The sequence below is a fragment of the Barbus barbus genome (genome assembly GCF_936440315.1).
Source record: "Barbus barbus genome assembly, chromosome: 30".
In the NCBI taxonomy this organism is placed as follows: domain Eukaryota; kingdom Metazoa; phylum Chordata; class Actinopteri; order Cypriniformes; family Cyprinidae; genus Barbus; species Barbus barbus.
The window spans coordinates 29,838,679-29,860,031 of NC_136758.1; the positions used below are offsets into that span (position 1 = coordinate 29,838,679).

Sequence of the window (21,353 nt, forward strand, 5' to 3'; positions counted from 1 at the left end):
AAAAAAAAAAAAAAATAATAATCCTTAGAAGAACAATAGGGCCCTGCGCCTTACTGGCTTGGGCCCTAATAAATATAGCTGCAAGCAGCGATGACGGGCCCAAGCCGTCAGCATACGCCACCCCGGTGGCATCGATAAAACGGTGCCCAGCGAGCACAAGCATCACAGTAACCCTCTGGCAGTTTGGTTTTAAGGGATACGGCAATTAAAGGGTTAATCCAAACCATCAACTCTGTGAAACACACACACACAGAACAACATATAAAACTTTAAATTCTGTGAAAATATATTTTTCATTGGTAGTTCATGTTAGTTAATGCATTTACAAATGCTAACAAATGAGAAATTATTATAGTTACCAAAGGTTTTAATGATTTATAAGCATTTTTTAATGATTTATTTTTCCATTAACTACCATGAATAATTTTTTTCTAACACAAATTAATAAAGTAAAAAATATATTGTTAATATTTAATGTTATTTGTGAATTAACCAATGTTAAAAAACAACATTATTTAACTGTTGTTAATTTACATCATTAATAAATATATACCATTTAATGTTGATCAAAATCAATTCCAAAATGTGTTAATATATTATTACATTTTAATGTTTTATCTTTTGAACATGACTATTTTTCTAATATTACAAATATTTTGTTCATTGTTAGTTCATTGTAAGTTCATACTATCAATGAAGAATTAACATGCTGTAAAAAATATATTTTTCATTGTTAGTTCATGTTAATTAATGCCTTCCCTACTGTTAACAAATGAGACTTAATTATAAAGTGTTATCAAAACCTTTAATGCTTTATAAGCATTTTTTAAGGATTTTATTGAGATGTTTAAACAGACCCTCTCTCTCTCTCTCTCCCTCTCTCTCTCCCCCTCCACACTCACTGAACTCACACAGTCAGTCACCCACCCAGTCACCTACCGCACACATTAGAAGCACAGAGACAGGAGATCTCTGATAGTTTTAAAATGTTCTCCTCCGCATAGTGTATTGTAAATTCATGAATTAATCACATATCCTCAGACTGTCTTGTTCTGTGTATGTAATTTTTTATGAAGTGTTTGGAAGCTGCTCTTAAAAGAAAAAAAAAAAAAAAGTTTTCTCTTTTTTACTGTAACTTTAATAAATTGCCATTAAAACGCAGTTCAAGATATCCTAAATCTGTCTGCAATTAGCATCTTCAGTATTTTGGCATCGTGAGAAAAAATATTTGGTGTGATTTCCGTGTTTCTGATTGGAGGAGTATGAATTTGTTTACAGCGCGTTTAAAAAAAAAAAAACCCACATTAAAATAAATATAGCCGACTTCCTGTTGGTCGTAGCTAATGACTGTAAATTAGAAAGTTGTCCGGATTAATAAGAACAATTTATGTACCGAGTTTGGTGTCTGTAGCTATCATTATATATATATATATATATATATATATATATATATAAAATCATTAATAATTATATACCATTTAATATTGATCAATATTAATTCCAAAATGTGTTAATATATTATTAAATTTTAAAGTTTATCTTTTGAACATGACTATTTTTCTAACATTAAAAAGATTAATAAATGCTTTAAAAAAAATTGTTCTTTGTTAGTTCATACTATCATGGAAGAATTAACATGCTGTAAAAATATATTTTTCATTGTTAGTTCAGTTAATTAATGCATTTCCTAATGTTAAGAAATGAGACCTTATTATAAAGTGTTATAAAAATCTTTAATGATTTATAAGCATTTTTTTAAGATTTTAAAAAACAGACCCTCTCTCTCTCTTTCTCTCTCTCACCCACTGCCTCAATCCACACAGTCACTGACAGCCCACCCCGCCCCCACCCCTCAATCAGAGGCAGACTGGCAGGAGCTCTCACTCAGCAGTTTAATAACTCTCTGATAGTTTTTTAATTTTCTGCTCTCCATAGTGTATTGTAAATTCATGAAATTAATCACATATCCTCAGACTGTATTGTTATGTGCATGTAATTTTTTATGAAGTGTTTGGAAGCTGCTCTTAAAAGATAAAAAAAAAAAAAAAAATCTATTTTTTACAGTAACTTTAATAAATTGCCATTAAATCATCGTTCAAGATATCCTAAATCCGTCCGCAATTTAGCATCTTCAGTATTTTGGCATCATGAGAAAAAATGTTTGGTGTGATTTACGTGTTTCTGTTTGGAGGAGTATGAATTTGTTTACAGCCTGTTTTAAAAAAAAACCCACTTTAAAATAAATATAGCCGACTTCCTGTTGGTCGTAGCTAATGACTGTAAATTAGAAAGTTGTCCGGATTAATAAGAACCATTTATGTACCGAGTTTGGTGTCTGTAGCTAAAACTAACCCCCCCATTTTTGACAAAAGGTGGCGCTATAGAGTGCCTCTTCCACGCCCGTTTATGAGCTTTTTCCAGTGTCTAACTATCATTAATACTGATATGTGTGTTGAGTTTCATGACATTCTAAACATGTTATCTGCCTCAAAATCACCAGAAACGAATTTTCAACTTTGACACGTTGCCATGGCAACATAATTTTAGATATCAATATTCCCTTCACAGTTTTACATCGGCCGTGTTTTGACATTATTCTGGTGAAGTTTGAAGCAAATCGAGTAAAAATAAGATGCTGAATTCAAAGCATTTTGAAAACGACACACTTCCTGCAGCCAGTTGGTGGCGCTATAACTTTCAGTCATAATAGTCACATCTATCCGATCGGCATCACACAACGAACAAATCAATGAAGTTTGATCTACATCATACAATGTATGTGGACGTTATTAGGCATTTCCTGTGTCTCATTTTTCGCCATAACTTCATCGCCTCGCCACGGGCAAACCGTTCGACATATCAAAAATATCTTCGCAATTTAGCGTCCCCAATGTCTTGAGATCATGTTCACCGAGTTTGGTGGCAATCGTATGGAAATCCTCAGAGGAGTATATCAAATTCCAGAGCATGCGCTTTGTAAACAGCCCTGAATAGCCGACTTCCTGTTGGGCGGAGCCTAAGACATGCTGCGCGGAAGTTGTTCAGCTCAATGAGTTCTATATGTGTACCGAGTTTCATATGAATACGTGCAAGTATGTGTGAGCTATACATCAAGCTTTCTGACAATTTTGCAGGGGGCGCCGTAGAGCCCCTGTGCCACGCCCGGGTCCCAGCCTCAGCGGCGTCCTAATGGCCGCAGGTTCCAATGTGTGTGCCAATTTTCAAGAGTTTTCGGGCACGTTAAGGCCCCCAAAAGTACCCGGATAGTCGAAATAAAAAAAAATAAATAAAAAAAAAATAAATATAGCTGCGAGCAGCGATGACGGGCCCAAGCCGTCAGCATACGCCACCCCGGTGGCATCGATAAAACGGTGCCCAGCGAGCACACGCATCACAGTAACCCTCTGGCAGTTTGGTTTTAAGGGATACGGCAATTAAAGGGTTAATCCAAACCATCAACTCTGTGAAACACACACACACAGAACAACATAAAAAACTTTAAATTCTGTGAAAATATATTTTTCATTGGTAGTTGATGTTAGTTAATGCATTTACTAATGCTAACAAATGAGAAATTATTATAGTTACCAAAGGTTTTAATGATTTATAAGCATTTTTTAATGATTTATTTTTCCATTAACTACCATGAATAATTTTTTTCTAACACAAATTAATAAAGTAAAAAATATATTGTTAATATTTAATGTTATTTGTGAATTAACCAATGTTAAAAAACAACATCATTTAACTGTTGTTAATTTACATCATTAATAAATATATACCATTTAATGTTGATCAAAATCAATTCCAAAATGTGTTAATATATTATTACATTTTAATGTTTTATCTTTTGAACATGACTATTTTTCTAATATTACAAATATTTTGTTCATTGCTAGTTCATTGTAAGTTCATACTATCAATGAAGAATTAACATGCTGTAAAAAATATATTTTTCATTGTTAGTTCATGTTAATTAATGCATTCCCTACTGTTAACAAATGAGACTTAATTATAAAGTGTTATGAAAACCTTTAATGCTTTATAAGCATTTTTTAAGGATTTTATTGAGAAGTTTAAACAGACCCTCTCTCTCTCTCTCTCTCTCTCTCTCTCTCTCTCTCTCTCTCTCTCTCTCTCTCTCTCCCTCCACACTCACTGAACTCACACAGTCAGTCACCCACCCAGTCACCCACCGCACACATTAGAAGCAGTGACAGGAGATCTCTGATAGTTTTTAAATTTTCTCCTCTCCATAGTGTATTGTAAATTCATGGAATTAATAACATATCCTCAGACTGTATTGTTCTGTGTATGTAATTTTTTATGAAGTGTTTTGAAGCTGCTCTTAAAAGATAAAAAAAAAGAAAAGTGTTATTTTTTACTGTAACTTTAATAAATTGCCATTAAATCATCGTTCAAGATATCCTAAATCCGTCCGCAATTTAGCATCGTCAGTATTTTGGCATCATGATAAAAAATGTTTCGTGTGATTTCCGTGTTTCTGCTTGGAGGAGTATTAATTTGTTTACAGCCCGTTTTAAAAAAAAACCCACATTAAATATAGCCGACTTCCTGTTGGTCGTAGCTAATGACTGTAAATTAGAAAGTTGTCCGGATTAATAAGAACAATTTATGTACCGAGTTTGGTGTCTGTAGCTAAAACTAACCCCCCCATTTTTGACAAAAGGTGGCGCTATAGAGTGCCTCTTCCACGCCCGTTTATGAGCTTTTTCCAGTGTCTAACTATCATTAATACTGATATGTGTGTTGAGTTTCATGACATTCTAAACATGTTATCTGCCTCAAAATCACCAGAAACGAATTTTCAACTTTGACACGTTGCCATGGTAACATAATTTTAGATATCAATATTTCCTTCACAGTTTTACATCGGCCGTGTTTTGACATTATTCTGGTGAAGTTTGAAGCAAATCGAGTAAAAATAAGATGCTGAATTCAAAGCATTTTGAAAACGACACACTTCCTGCAGCCAGTTGGTGGCGCTATAACTTTCAGTCATAATAGTCACATCTATCCGATCGGCATCACACAACGAACAAATCAATGAAGTTTGATCTACATCATACAATGTATGTGGACGTTATTAGGCATTTCCTGTGTCTCATTTTTCGCCATAACTTCATCGCCTCGCCACGGGCAAACCGTTCGACATATCAAAAATATCTTCGCAATTTAGCGTCCCCAATGTCTTGAGATCATGTTCACCGAGTTTGGTGGCAATCGTATGGAAATCCTCAGAGGAGTATATCAAATTCCAGAGCATGCGCTTTTTAAACAGCCCTGAATAGCCGACTTCCTGTTGGGCGGAGCCTAAAACATGCAGCGTGAAAGTTGTTCAGCTCAATGAGTTCTATATGTGTACCGAGTTTCATATGAATACGTGCAAGTATGTGTGAGCTATACATCAAGCTTTCTGACAATTTTGCAGGGGGCGCCGTAGAGCCCCTGTGCCACGCCCGGGTCCCAGCCTCAGCGGCGTCCTAATGGCCGCAGGTTCCAATGTGTGTGCCAATTTTCAAGAGTTTTCGGGCACGTTAAGGCCCCCAAAAGTACCCGGATAGTCGAAATAAAAAATAATAAAAAAAAAAAAAAAAATAATAATCCTTAGAAGAACAATAGGGCCCTGCGCCTTACTGGCTTGGGCCCTAATTAATGCAAGCACAACTTTTAAAAAAAACATGTCTTGAGACTAGATGGCAGTTTTTTCCCATCCCACTGCATCTCATGTTTTTAAATGAAAAAGTACTCCGTGTGATTGGCTTTTGGTCCTTTTGTGTTAAATTATGCATACATGCGTGATGCTGTTTTGTTTATAGTTGTTTAAGCAACTTAATTATAATTGGTTTATAAACCTTAGTTTTTTCACTGATAGTAGTGTTATTTTATTGCTTTGAATAAACTTGCATTAGTAATATTTAGCTCGACACGTCCTGTTGTGGCCTCGGGAGAGAACCAAAAAGCATTTTTTTTTTTTACATTAACTGAAATTATGCCCTTGAATATAATCAAGTACAAAATTTGAATTTAGTTTTCCAGCCATTTTGACAGCCCTAATTCAGAACATCATCTTCATGTCATGCAAGTCAGGTGATCACTGTAGCTTTGTTCTGGTGTGTCCAGGTGTGCCGGTCACCACCGAGCTGCTGAACAAACAGGTGAAGGTTAGTGCGGAGATGGCCATCTTCATCACCATGAACCCTGGTTACGCCGGACGCTCCAACCTGCCCGATAACCTCAAGAAGCTCTTCAGGAGTTTGGCCATGACCAAACCGGACCGGCAGCTGATCGCTCAGGTCATGCTGTACTCGCAGGGCTTCCGCACCGCAGAGATCCTCGCCAAGAAGATCGTCCCGTTCTTCAAGTATGCTCGCGTCTGGATGAGGGTGCAGGGTCAGCTGTTGTGCGTGTATGAAGTCGTAACGTAAGCCTGCTTTGGTCTGTCGTTGCAGGTTGTGTGACGAGCAGCTGTCGTCTCAGTCTCACTATGACTTCGGTCTGCGAGCGCTCAAGAGCGTGCTGATCAGCGCCGGAAACGTCAAGAGAGAACGCATCCAGAAAATCAAACGAGAGAAGCGCGAGCGCGGTGAAGACGTGGACGAGAACGAGATCGCAGAGAACCTTCCGGAGCAGGAGGTGAGCAGACGGAGCCTGAAACTGAAGGCTGTTTACGACTGTAATGTGATGTTTCGTATCAAATCAAACAGAACGAGTGAAGAGCATGAGAGCTGGTCGGTTAAACTCTATTACTGGAAATATTGAAAGAATTAAAGGGCTTCAAGTCAAATTTATTTCTATTGCTCTTTTCACAAAACACCTTGTTTCAAAACATTCTTGCGTAAAATCATGTTAATGTTCATAATATCTTCATGCCTTATAGTTGAATGTAGCAGGTTAGAGCTGAACAATAATATAAATTTTGAAACCATACAAATAATCAAGCCGTTGAGATTTTTTACATGGTTTTAATTGCTTTAAATATACTGCATGTATGTGGATGGAAGCAGGACATGTATCCAACTTTTTTTTCTTTGTTGTTTTATAATCAGTTGGGCAATGATATAATTACATTTGGTGACAACTTCAGGCTTCGGCATAGATGTTTGTTGTACGTGACTTGTTATTTTTTGGAATCTTATTATAATTTTGATGGAAGCTTATGAACTGATGCACTGGTAAGATGAATGAAGCATGAATGAAGCAAATAGAGTGCGGTTTGATGTCATGTTGACAGTCACGTGGGTCTGAAGAGTAAATCTTCTCATTGAGGTGATCTCTGACCGCGCTTCATGTGCTCGACCGTCAGATTCTGATCCAGAGCGTGTGTGAGACCATGGTGCCGAAGCTGGTGGCCGAGGACATCCCGCTGCTCTTCAGCCTGCTCTCCGATGTCTTCCCCGGCGTCCAGTACATGCGAGGAGAGATGACGGCGCTGCGAGAGGAGCTCAAGAAGGTCTGCACTGAGATGTACCTCACGTACGGAGACGGAGACGACGTGGGCAGCATGTGGGTGGAGAAGGTAAGACTCGTTTCATAATACCAGCACATTAGGGATGAAACCATTACCTGTTTGACAATAAATCATGATCAAATTCCCCACGGTTAATATTACAATTTCATATTTTATTGATCATTAAAACCGTATTCGCTTACCGTGATTTGAACAACTGAGGATGAATCAATACTATCCAGCATAAAGCAGAGTTTTGAGTAACCGTCTCAGGTGCACACAGCAGCAGAGTCGTGTCGTTTTGAGTGAAAACATGGCGGAAAGCTGGGAGGTTTTAAAAGAGTGCTAAGAGAATTATGCAAATGAATATATAAATGAATGAATGATATGAATGTACCTCTTTGATGGCATTTTATTTAATCTTCGCTCCATGTAATACCTAATAAAGTAGTGTTTTAATCGCAATGCTGCTTTGTTCATGGAGGTTACGGTAAACGGCTGTAATTCTGCTGCTCCATCAGCGCCACCTGCTGCCAGAGACGGGATTTACACAGACTTACATTCACATTCAGTCTGTGTGCAGCTTCTGTCTGGACTAAACACAGACCGGATTTGCATGCCCTGCTGTAGATTCTGACCGGTTGATGAAAAACAAGCTTATGTGGATTCTACACACTTAAACAATTCGGATAACTTATCCGAATTGTTTATGGAGCCTATAAAATACATATAATCGTTTATTGCTCAGTTATCATTTTGATTTTTTTTTTTTTTTTTAAAGGCTGAAATGTGAGGTTTACTATTTTATGAAGCTTTTCAAAATTTTATTTGAACATTTTGTACATGTTATTAGATAAACCGTTGTCAGTCATGTTGTCATTTAAAATCCAGACATCATTGGTAATGTTATTGTTTTAGTGTTTATTCACTATAATCGTGATGAGAAATCGTTACACGCAGTGAGTCTTGAGCGGTCTGCTCTTCTTGTTCAGGTGCTGCAGCTCTTTCAGATCACGCAGATCAATCACGGGCTGATGATGGTCGGCCCGTCGGGCAGCGGGAAGACCATGGCCTGGAGAGTCCTGCTCAAAGCTCTGGAGAGGCTGGAGGGCGTGGAGGGCGTCGCTCACATCATCGACCCCAAAGCCATCAGCAAAGACCACCTGTACGGCACGCTGGACCCCAACACACGCGAGTGGACCGACGGACTCTTCACGCACGTGCTCAGAAAGTGAGTCCTCGTCTGTCATCACAGCTCTGATCGTGATTTTGGGTTCGTTCTGACCCAACCCTAACACATTTCCGGCTCTGCAGTGAGACCATTTCAGTCGCATTTGTGACTGAAAACTACTGCGTGCGACTGAAAAAATATTTAGGAGCTCCTGTGTGACTGACCAGATCAGCGTATCTGTGTTTGCGCTGAGGGAGCTTTAAAGGTTTCTAACTTACATGTTTTTGCAACGTTGAGTAATGTATCACAGACGTATTCTCTCATTATAACAACAAATGTGTAGACGGAGCGTAAATAAGAGATTCATTGTGCAGTAAGGAGCTTTGTTGATTATAATAGAGTTTGTGAGATCGCGATGAACTAAGATGAGCGACAGCTTTTAATGATTATTAAGAGAGTTTGCAAATGTGATACTGATTTAATACAACAGTTCATTAAACAAAGTTAATATTAAGTTACTTATATTGTCTGACTATAACACTATTGCCTTATTTTGCTCTATTTCATGAACGAAAATAGTTTCAAACAAAGTCCCAGCGCATCTCCAGTCAAACACAGCGGTGTTTCATTCATGAATGATCTGCGTTAAACGAATCTAGACAGTCACGTACTTCATTCGAACGAATCAATTAAATTAATGATTCGGTGACAAAATCAGTGACATACCGCCACCTACTGGCAGATTGTGTTTAATTTTTAAAGTATGTTTTCTGTTATTTAAATCATTTAATATTTCTACATTCAAAATTGTATATTTAAAACATTAACCTCAACATGAATTTATGAATTTAATTGCACTAAAATACAACCTCTGAGCCTCATTAAACATCTGAAAATACACCTACAAGCCACCTCTGTAGTACACATTTATTTCTTAAATACTGATTTCATTTGATTGGTATCTTATTCTACTTGTTTTTGTTCTGTTTAATTAGAAATGATAAAAAGCTTATACATATACTTTTTTGAATTTGGCATAAAAGATAACATACTTTTAATAAAGTTAAAATGCCATTTACAAAGGTAAAAATAAAATTCCCTCAAATATCATCTCGTAATGGGAAGGTTAATTTTTGATTATTGATTTGCAAGTGCTCCTAAAAAGAAAAGTAAGCGTAGAGCCCTGATTTCTATCACCGATTGGGTTTTGGTTCCTTGCTGCTGTCGCCTCTGGCTTGTTTAGTTGGGGACGCTTCATTTCTAGCGATATCGTCGACTTGAATGCACAGATACTATTTGAACTGAACTGGGCTGTGTTTCCCAAAAGCATTACGATGCTTTTGGGAAACGTAATTACTTTAAGTAACTAGTAAAGTAATGCATTAGTTTTTCATTTAGAAGGAAATATGAGTTACTCTTTCAAATAACATCCAGTTACTGTTTCTGATGTATTGAGTGACAGCTCTGGTGTTGAGAGAAATCAGGAGAAATCATGAACATGATCTTACTGTAGTTCTAGACTAAATATCTACATGATCTTACTGTAGTTCTAGACTAAATATCAACATGATCTTACTGTAGTTCCAGACTAAATATCAACATGATCTTACTGTAGTTCTAGACTAAATATCAACATGATCTTACTGTAGTTCCAGACTAAATATCATCATGATCTTACTGTAGTTCCAGACTAAATATCAACATGATCTTACTGTAGTTCCAGACTAAATATCTACATGATCTTACTGTAGTTCTAGACTAAATATCGACATGATCTTACTGTAGTTCTAGACTAAATATCTACATGATCTTACTGTAGTTCTAGACTAAATATCAACATGATCTTACTGTAGTTCTAGACTAAATATCTACATGATCTTACTGTAGTTCTAGACTAAATATCGACATGATCTTACTGTAGTTCTAGACTAAATATCTACATGATCTTACTGTAGTTCCAGACTAAATATCGACATGATCTTACTGTAGTTCTAGACTAAATATCTACATGATCTTACTGTAGTTCCAGACTAAATATCGACATGATCTTACTGTAGTTCTAGACTAAATATCTACATGATCTTACTGTAGTTCCAGACTAAATATCGACATGATCTTACTGTAGTTCTAGACTAAATATCAACATGATCTTACTGTAGTTCTAGACTAAATATCTACATGTATTTACTCATCTCACCTGCACTAAAACACATTCATTGTTCCTCAAAATCAATAAAAACACTTGAATGCAAACTCAGAATATTATACAAACCTGCAATAATTAAATATGTTAAATAAGACAAATATAATTTATGTATTTAATCCCATTTTATTAAATAATGTCTTTGCTACTGAGCTTCGATGATCCAATACAATCATACTAATAAGCAGAAATAACACATTTGTGTTTGATTGTAGTTATTGCTGAATAGTGTTGAACTTGACATGAATTTACATTTTCTTCAGTCTGAGGCGGATTCATTTCACTTTTGTTGTGAAAGGGCTTTACATTTGTAAAAAGATCTTTTTACATTTTATATTAAAAACTAACAAGAAAGCCGTTGCCAGATTTAAAGTTACTCAAAAGTAACGTAACTCATTACTTTCCATAAGAAGAAACTAAGTAACATTAGTTACTTTTTTAGGGAGTAACGCAATAATGTAATGCGTTACTTTTAAAAGTAACTTTCCCCAAAACTGCTGACTTGACTTCATCATCTGCTGTGTTTGCGCTCATTCAGGATCATCGATAACGTTCGCGGAGAGCTGCAGAAGCGGCAGTGGATCATCTTCGATGGCGACGTGGATCCGGAGTGGGTAGAGAATCTGAACTCTGTGCTGGACGACAACAAACTCCTGACTCTTCCCAACGGAGAGCGTCTCAGCCTGCCGCCCAACGTACGGAGCAGCTGATCTAACGATCGAGTCTGTAATCGTGATGATGATGATGCTGATGCTGATGATGCTCTCGTCACACAGGTGCGCATCATGTTCGAGGTGCAGGACCTGAAGTACGCCACGCTGGCCACTGTGTCTCGCTGCGGGATGGTCTGGTTCAGCGAGGATGTTCTCAGCACCGACATGATCTTCAACAACTTCCTGGCGCGTCTGCGGAGCATCCCGCTGGATGAGGGAGAGGATGAGGCCCAACGCATGAGGAAGGCCACGGACGACGAGGGCGAGGAGACGTCCTCACCGATGCTGCAGGTACGCCAGCGTGAAGACTACCCACATGCAAAACCACAAAATTATCTAAGTATCAGTCATCACTCTATACCTGCAATAATATGTCTCAGTAAGATGAGATTGAAATAATTCAAACATACAATGCAATGCAATGCTGATTGAGAGATGAAGAAATAAACGCTCCTCAGAAGATGTGAGATGAAGATCATTCCTCCGCTGAGGAACAGTGCAAGTAAAGCTTCTGGAAACAAACGCTCCTCAAAAGATCCTGATGATCAGATTTGAGACTGATTTATCTAGAAAATGATTGATGGAGAATCAAGTAAAGCTGAGCTGCTTCAGTCCAGTAAGAGTTCATCTGGAGATATGACTGCAGTTATTCTGACCTTTACTTGATAAAATCAGTCAAGATTTGACACGAGAAGCAGCCGCTGAACAATTACACTAAAAGAGCTTCTACTGGATAAAACACTAAACTATCACTCAGAAGAGATGAGGAGATTGAGTGTGAAACAATAGTTTTGATCATTTAGAGGACTTAGAAATTCACATCAAATATGATACAGTATCTTTGTAAGGTTAGATTAAACACATTGAAAGAAGAATCTAGAAGTACTGATGGAACATGGAGAAGAGAATCTGACCGTTTCAGCACGACCCTGATAACAATAGTCCCTTTCTGCTTGCTGTTTATCTTGCTTCCTTCTCTATGATCACTCAGTTTGTCCTTCATGCATGTACTTGTCAGTTTTTAGAGCCTCTTGTGTTTAATCCACAGATCCAGAGAGATGCTGCTGCGATTCTGCAGCCGTATTTCACCTCCACCGGTCTGGTCATCAAAGCTCTGGAACACGCGTCAAAGATGGAGCACATCATGGACTTCACGCGGCTGCGCTCGCTGAGTTCGCTCTTCTCCATGCTGCATCAGGCCTGCCGCAACGTCGCCCTCTACAACAACAACCACCCTGATTTCCCCATGCCCATCGACCAGCTGGAGAAATACATGCAGGTGCGACACACGGAGCGAGTCAAGGCACCTTTACTTGTATAGCGCTTTTAACAATACAGATATGGTCAAAGCAGCTTTACAGTATCAAATAGGGAATATAGTGTGTAATAATACAAAAGGACAATAGTAAACACTCCAGTTTTTCAGTTAAAGTCAGTTCATCATTGATTCAGTGATGGTCATCATCCAGCTTAGTTCAGAATCGTAGAATAAATGTGTCCCTGCAGCACAAAAGCAGTCATGAGTAACACAGGTATATCTGTAGCAATAGCCAACAATACATTGTATGGATCACAATTATACATTTCTCTTTTATGACAAAAATCATTAGGATATTAAGATCATGTTCCATCAAGATATTTAGTAAATTTCCTACCGTAAATATATCAAAACTTCATTATGACTGGTTTTGTGGTCCAGGGTCACACATTTGGTCGAGATAGAAATATAAACAATCTGGAATCTGAGGGAGCAAAAAACCAAATCTAAATATTGAGAAAATCTCCTTTAAAGTTGTTCAAATGAAGTTCTTAGCAATGCATATTACTAATCAAAAATGAAGTTTTGATATATTTACAGTAGGACATTTATTAAATATCTTGATGGAACATGATCTTAATATCCTAATGATTTTTGTCATAAAAGAGAAATGTATAATTTTGATCCATACAATGTATTGTTGTCTATTGCTACAGATATACCTGTGCTACTCATGACTGCTTCTGTGCTCCAGGGGGCGTATTACAGAAAGATCCTAACTTTAAAATCTTATCTTAACTTTGGTAAGCATGGTAATTTCAGTTAGGACCACATTTAGGACAAAAGCTGTTAGGAAAGGGGTATTACAGAAACCTAACTTGACAAAAGACCCTAAAAACCGTCTTAACTTTAGGGCTACCCCACAGCTGTCCTAATTTAAATTATTTGAAAGCTAACAGAAAAAACACTTACAACTGTGCTGTCCGACAATGGTATTACATTTATTAATAGTTGAAAATGAATAACGAAGATGTTTAATGGTTGAAAGTCTCTTGGAGGACCCTGAAGATGTTATATTTTGATGATAAAACACTTATAAGTAATTACAGACTGCCGCACAACATATTACAGTGAGCACAGGAACTGCAACCAGCATTATAGAGCCCAACAAAAGAGTCACGGAGCATTACTGGCTGTAGTGCAAGTCACTAATGCCTTTTAAGGTTTCCTAACTACAGATAAGATAGGATAAGAATCCCAAATCAAGTTAAGATTTGCTTCTGTAATACGAATTTGCAAAAAATCCCAATTTAACATCATATCTTTAATTAAGACCTAAGATAAGAAACTTTCTGTAATGCGCCCCCAGGATCACACATGACAAACACGTGCTAACCTTTAACCTTTGTCGTGCAGAAATACCTGATCTACGCAGTGCTGTGGTCCTTCTCGGGCGACAGCAGGCTGAAGATGCGAGCGGAGCTGGGAGAATACATTCGGCGCATCACCACCGTGTCGCTCCCGTCTGCGCCGAACGTGCCGATCATCGACTACGAGGTGCGAGCAGACGCAGTCTCCGCTTGAGTGTGAGTCGGAGGCGAGTGTGTGACGCTAACGCTGCTCTGAATCCTCAGGTGTGCATCACGGGCGAGTGGCAGTCCTGGCAGGGGAAGGTGCCTCAGATCGAGGTGGAGACGCACAAGGTGGCGTCGCCGGACGTGGTGGTGCCCACTCTGGACACGGTGCGTCACGAAGCTCTGCTCTATACCTGGCTGGCCGAACACAAGCCTCTGGTGCTCTGTGGGCCACCGGGCTCCGGGAAAACCATGACCCTGTTCAGCGCCCTGAGAGCCCTGCCAGACATGGAGGTGAGGAGCGGGCCACGCTCACTTCAGTAATTACATTCAGAAAGCCAGGATCTCTTACAGATGTAGGGCCCTATTAAATCAGTTTGAGTTTTTCCCAAATTCTGGTTTATTTCTAAATTAAATTTTTTCTGTTTTAATTTGTCTGTATTCCGTTTTTTTCTAGTTAAATTTTTCCTAGACTGTTTTAATGGTTACATTTTAACTGTATTAATCAAAAAGCATGTCTTAATTGTTTGAAATCGTGAAACTTACAATATTAAACAGCAATTTATTAAAAGTTTAACAGAAATTAAGGCGATATGAAATATTAAGTTTTATTTTTAATTCTCAAATTCTTTTAATTATCAAAAGAGCATCTCTAATCAATTGATTCTATTTTTTTTAAAAAAATAACATTATAGTATTTAAATTTTTCTGCTAAATTCTGGTAATTTTTTCTGCTAAATATTCCTTTAAAAATAATGTTTTAATAATAATTGTATTAGTGGTACTATCATTGCATTAAGTAATATTTCTGTCACGGTTTCTTCAAGTTAAACCAAACTTTTATTTTGACAGGTTTCTATGAAGACCTTTAGGTTTCTGTTTGATATAATGATAGTTTTACTGAAAATAAACTGAGATGCTCATGAAGTGACTCTCAGAGCAGTTCTAGAGATCATGTTCATGTGTTCATATATTGAGGCAGGAAACGCGTCAGTATGTGTGTATTAAACGAAACCGCATGTTCATTCACTCAGAGACACGCAGAACATACAGGATTCATATTTAAATGATATATTTGTGGCTTAATATTCACAGACACTAGTCTATATTGTGTTTTGATTAAGTGTACCGATCTACTTTTGATGTATCCATCCAAAATTTGGCAAATTCTGTGACGTTCCTCGTGATACAGTAATTCCGTTTTTATGATTGGATCCAGTGTTTTCCTCGTCGTGGGAATCATGGGGCCCTGCAGATGATCCAGTGCAGTATTTCTAATGCAGATCCACTGGCACAGCTGTGTTCTATGATATGATGCTGGGTAGACTGCTTGGACACTTTTGAGATGTGTTTTTCTCCAGGTGGTGGGTTTGAACTTCTCCAGCGCTACGACTCCAGAGCTGCTTCTGAAGACGTTCGATCATTACTGCGAGTACCGCCGGACTCCTAACGGCGTGGTTCTGGCTCCGGTGCAGCTGGGCAAATGGCTGGTGCTCTTCTGCGACGAGATCAACCTGCCCGACATGGACAAGTACGGCACGCAGCGGGTCATCTCCTTCATCAGACAGGTGCGTCTCGCTGTGTCCGGCTCCTGCGGTGGTGTGTGTATGCGGTGTAACCCGTGGTGTGTTGTCTTCAGATGGTGGAACACGGTGGCTTCTACCGCACCTCAGACCAGACCTGGGTGAAGCTGGAGCGGATCCAGTTCGTGGGAGCCTGTAACCCTCCCACAGACCCTGGCAGAAAACCACTCTCCTACAGGTTCGCCTGTCCTCCTCATCACTACTAATAAAGAGATGTGTTCAGTGATGTCCTGACCTAACTCGTGTGACCGTTTGCAGGTTCTTGCGTCACGTGCCGGTGGTGTACGTGGATTATCCCGGCCCCGCCTCGCTCACACAGATCTACGGCACCTTCAACAGAGCCATGCTCAGACTCATCCCGTCTCTGCGGACCTTCGCCGAGCCGCTCACCGCGGCCATGGTCGAGTTCTACACCATGTCTCAGGTTTGCATTTTAACCGCTTCATAGTTTTCATGTGACGTCACAACCTTATAGGAACGCCCACCTGGATGGCAAAACGAGGCTTTGCTCTACTGACCGCCAGTTATTTTTACACAGTTTGCGTTCAGTAGTAATGTAATAAAACTCAAATATTAAAAGGCTAAATTCAGTATACACCTTATTGATGACGCATACTTCGTACAGGCAAGCAGATGAACCCAGAATATGAACACAGTGCACAAAGTTTCACATTAAATGTTTTCCCATAGAAAACCATTATAAAGAAAGCACTGAACCATTTAGTGCATATTCCAGGCTCATCTGCTTGCCTATATAAAGTATGCATCATCTGTAAGGTGGTCAATAAAAACACTAAGTGTTTCACAATGTTTTTTTGCGCTGTTTTTAGTGATTTGAAATATTGCGGCGAGTGCTTAATATGGATGGCCAATGGCAAAAACTTGCATTTTGTTCACTTTTTTTTTTTTTTTTTTTTTTTTAATTCTTTTGAGAGGTGATTTTAAATATTTGCGGCTTGGAAACAGGTGGAAAATTGACAGGCTTGTGTTGCAGTTGTGTGGATGTTTTGTCCTCCAGGTCTTGGAGCCGGTTACGTGATGAAAGCTATGTATGCTCATGGGTTTGAGCTGGTAATCTTGACTGCTTTGGATTGAGCTCTCTCTGGTGTGTTTGAACAGGAGCGATTCACTCAGGACACGCAGCCCCACTACATCTACTCTCCGAGAGAGATGACCCGCTGGGTCAGAGGCATCTTTGAGGCACTGCGGCCGCTGGAGACGCTGCCTGTGGAGGGACTGATTCGCATCTGGGCTCACGAAGCGCTGCGACTCTTCCAGGACCGGTGAGTTTAAACGGACAGTGGGTGTTATTTTTCAGTAGTCCAAAAGAAGTCCAATAAAGCGCATCCACCCATTATAAAAAGTTCCTCACACGGCTCCGGGGGTGAATAAAAGTCTCCTGTAGCGAATCAATGCATTTTTGTAAGAAAAATATCCATATTTAAAACATTATAAACAGTAATCCTAACCTATAACTGAAATCCTTAACCTTTAACTGAAAATTGAGTGTTTACTATTGTCCCTTTGGATTAGTGACACACCATTTTCCTCTTTGATACTGTAAAGCTGCTTTGACACAATCAGTATTGTTAAAGCTGTGAACTATGCCTTTGAGGCTCTTTTCAGACCTGTAGATCACTTGGTTCCAAAACAGGAACCAAAATTGTCACAATGACATGTAACACTGTTAGACGAAAATGTAACAAAGTACCAAAATGTGCATCACCAGCAAACCTATGAGTATGTGTTCATTTGTGACGTTGCACATGGATTGAGCTGATTCTCCTGGCAGATTGGTGGAGGACGAGGAGAGACGCTGGACCGATGAGAACATAGACATGGTCGCCCTCAAACACTTTCCCAACATCGACCGTGACAAAGCCCTTAACAGACCCATCCTATACAGCAACTGGCTCTCCAAGGTGAGTGACCGGCTGAACTCTAGCGGACGTCACCGCAGACTCCGAGACGACTGACCGCTTCTGTTCTCCTGCAGGACTACGTTCCTGTGGAGCAGGAGGAGCTGCGTGACTATGTGAAGGCCAGACTGAAGGTGTTCTACGAGGAGGAGCTGGACGTTCCTCTGGCGCTCTTCAATGAGGTTCTGGATAACGTGCTGAGGATCGACAGGTACAGCGAGCCTGAGGAAACACAGCTGTTTCTTATTTGGCAGGTCTTCCAGCCAGCTCTATCAAACCTCTACAATTAATCCAGAATGCGGCAGCAAGATTAATCTTTAATGAGCTGAAAAGAGCGCACGTCACACCTCTGTTCATCAATCTGCACTGGCTACCAATAGCTGCTCGCATACAATTCAAGGCATTAATGTTTGCCTCCAAAACCACCTCTGGCTCTGCTCCCCTTAATTCAGTTCTTCAGACTGGTGTGCCTCTAGAAGCTTGCGTTCTGCAAGTGAACGTTGCTTTATTGTTCATCCCAAAGAGGCACAAAATCACTTTCACAGACTTTTACATTAAATGTTCCCTCCTGCCCAACTCAGTCCCAGCAGCTCCTTAACCATCTTCAAGAATCGACTAAAAACACATTTCTTCCATCTTTATTTGACCCTCCGACACTTGCACTCTATTCTTACTGCTTGTGTTCTTTAAAACAAAAAAGTCCTCTAACACTTGCTTTCTCTATTAGTTTTCTATTCTATCTACTTTTCTTTTTATTTATTATATAAATAACAAACTAAAAAAACCTTGCTATGTGTACTGTGCTAGGCTAACCGAGACTTGTCATAGCACTTGAATATTATTGCTCTTTGCTCATTTAGCAAATGACTAAATGTAAATTTAACACCGCTGACGGTTCAGTAACCTCCGGCTGATGTTCTCCCTCCAGAATCTTCCGTCAGCCACAGGGTCACCTGCTTCTGATCGGCGTCAGTGGTGCCGGAAAGACCACTCTCTCCCGCTTCGTGGCCTGGATGAACGGACTGAGTGTCTATCAGATCAAGGTTGGAACAAACTAATAATTGTCTGTCAGGTTTTATGGTGGTTTGGGGCTTTTGTAACAGATGGTATCCTCACAGGTCCACAGGAAATACACCGGTGAGGACTTTGACGAAGACCTGCGGACAGTCCTCCGCCGCTCCGGCTGCAAGAACGAGAAGATCGCCTTCATCATGGACGAGTCGAACGTGCTGGACTCGGGCTTCCTGGAGCGCATGAACACGCTGCTGGCCAACGGAGAGGTGCGACCCCTGAAGAACCGCTCTCCGTCTCCAGACTCATTCTTCCCACTGGTTGCTCTTATGCGACTAACTTTCTAAGTTGCGGTCGCATGAGCACATGATTTGGTTGCAATTGTTTGCTATGACATAAGATTAATCAATGCATGCTGATGAATAGTTTTTCTTTTATCATAGTTTTATATATCCCTGCGTGTTCTGAGCGCTCTGTGCCGTTGCAGGTGCCCGGCCTGTTCGAGGGCGATGAATATGCCACCCTGATGACGCAGTGCAAGGAAGGAGCGCAGAAGGAGGGCTTGATGCTGGACACTCACGAGGAGCTGTACAAGTGGTTCACCAGTCAGGTGATCAGGAACCTGCACGTGGTGTTCACCATGAACCCGTCGTCCGAGGGGCTGAAGGACAGAGCGGCCACCTCACCTGCCCTCTTCAACAGGTGCGTTTGTGTGTTTGGCACATGCTATCATCCATACATTTCATGCATTTGATCAGTTCACGCTTTCCCTGGCACTCAAACCCATGACCTTGCTATTAGGGAATGCATGATATTATCGGACTGATATCGGAATCGGACGATAATGGCTTTAAATGTAAAAATCTGCATCGTTCCGATATGAACAATTATGCCGATATGTATTGCCGATAAGAGGAATACGGTAATTTACTTGTGCTCAGGGTGTGCTAGTGATTAGATCAAGTCAACAGTGTGAAGGAAAGTTTTGTCTGAATGATGATTAGACTCACTGTTTTGGATCGCTGCATTTAATCTGTGAAAGCATGCCCAGAATGAGGTGTTTGGTGTGTGATGGTCAACAGTAATAGCATGTGCAGTGACAGCCTCCCCCGGGTCCTAACGCCCGTGAGGAGTTTTAATCTGTAGGGGCGATGTTGGCCTACTTCTAATTAAATTACTAAAAGTAAAATAGCCTACACAAATAACATTTAGACTGTTTCTGATTAAATAAAGCAGTAATTGATGTCATAAAATGAGTATATTTTGATTTAAACGTCAGAAGCTATAGCTTACATGAAAACAATCACAAACATGGCACTTGTAAATTAATGTTATATATACTGATTTATTCATTAATGTGTAATGTTTTATTTTTTAAACAAATCATAAGCTCTAAAAGATTTTCTGAATTTTTACAACTCTTGATTTAGACAATCTACAAATGTTAAATCTTAAAATAAAATGTTAGGGTTAACTGCATCTTTCTGGGGAACACATGCACCCATTGATTATAGTTTATTTATAGTTACTTTCAAAGCTTCAGTGTGCTGTCAAAAAACCTTCATTATTGTTTATTTAATTTGAACAAATAAGTTCTTGTTAAAAACTAACCAAAATTAAAAACGATTTTGCTTATTTCTGCACAGGAGAGACTTGGTGTTGTTTCCAAAAAAAAAGGAAATATATATGTATCGGCCAAAATTAGTTGAAAAATATCGGCAAAATCCAGTATGGTGCATCCGTACTTGCTATTGCTAGCACCGTGAGCTACCGTGTCAGCTACAGGAATTCAGGACATGTCTGCTTAAATGAAGAACTGTTAATGTCCGTTTCGGTCCACCTACTTTTATGCAAATTTTGGGATATTGCGTTAAAGAAACACTGGAAGGAATGATGTGTAAATTCTAAAAATGTGCATCAGAAAAGCTTTTGCGCTTTTGGGTCAAATAATTGTTTACCAATAAGAAGATATGCACACAAACTACGATGGAAACCCATTTACTAAATAAATTCCTTTGTGCACGTCAAAAAAAAGTCATGTGACTTTTCCTCCGCAGATCATGTGACTGGATAACTGGACTAAACAGTGCACTGATCTCATCACACACCATCTCAAGTGCTTTAATAATTTAGAAATGTCTGAGCCAAAGTCTGTCATAAAAATGATAACACATCCCCTCCCATAACTGCCTCAGGCATCCGAACGAAAGATAACATGACAGTGTTTGTTTGTAGGAAAACAGCCACAGGTTCCCCGGTTGAGGCGACTTTCATTTTATATTATTGATGCTTTGCACCAGTTTCCCAGGAAGTGGTGATTTTTTTTCTTTTTTTTTTTTTTCTTTTTTTTTAAACACATGGGATGGAAACTGTGCTTTATTCGCAGATGTTTTATGTGATATTCTAATTTTGTCACAGCTAATGTCGACCCCTGTGTGCTCTCTCTCTAA

At 39.3% G+C, this 21,353-nt stretch overlaps 1 protein-coding gene across 2 annotated transcripts in view; it reads left to right on the forward strand.

The window, feature by feature from the left end:
* Positions 1–21,353, forward strand: part of dync1h1 (dynein, cytoplasmic 1, heavy chain 1) — an 85,356-nt gene that overhangs the window by 38,784 nt on the left and 25,219 nt on the right. For both annotated transcript variants that reach the window (XM_079386340.1, XM_079386341.1), the window contains exons 31-48: positions 6,145–6,385; positions 6,474–6,657; positions 7,328–7,540; positions 8,464–8,702; positions 11,384–11,540; positions 11,622–11,849; positions 12,607–12,837; positions 14,233–14,373; positions 14,451–14,684; positions 15,752–15,958; positions 16,030–16,151; positions 16,232–16,397; positions 17,093–17,256; positions 17,766–17,895; positions 17,970–18,103; positions 18,821–18,935; positions 19,011–19,172; positions 19,391–19,605. In XM_079386340.1, coding sequence (XP_079242466.1) covers positions 6,145–6,385; positions 6,474–6,657; positions 7,328–7,540; positions 8,464–8,702; positions 11,384–11,540; positions 11,622–11,849; positions 12,607–12,837; positions 14,233–14,373; positions 14,451–14,684; positions 15,752–15,958; positions 16,030–16,151; positions 16,232–16,397; positions 17,093–17,256; positions 17,766–17,895; positions 17,970–18,103; positions 18,821–18,935; positions 19,011–19,172; positions 19,391–19,605 — 3,283 coding nt within the window. The remainder of the gene's footprint in view (positions 1–6,144; positions 6,386–6,473; positions 6,658–7,327; positions 7,541–8,463; positions 8,703–11,383; positions 11,541–11,621; positions 11,850–12,606; positions 12,838–14,232; positions 14,374–14,450; positions 14,685–15,751; positions 15,959–16,029; positions 16,152–16,231; positions 16,398–17,092; positions 17,257–17,765; positions 17,896–17,969; positions 18,104–18,820; positions 18,936–19,010; positions 19,173–19,390; positions 19,606–21,353) is intronic.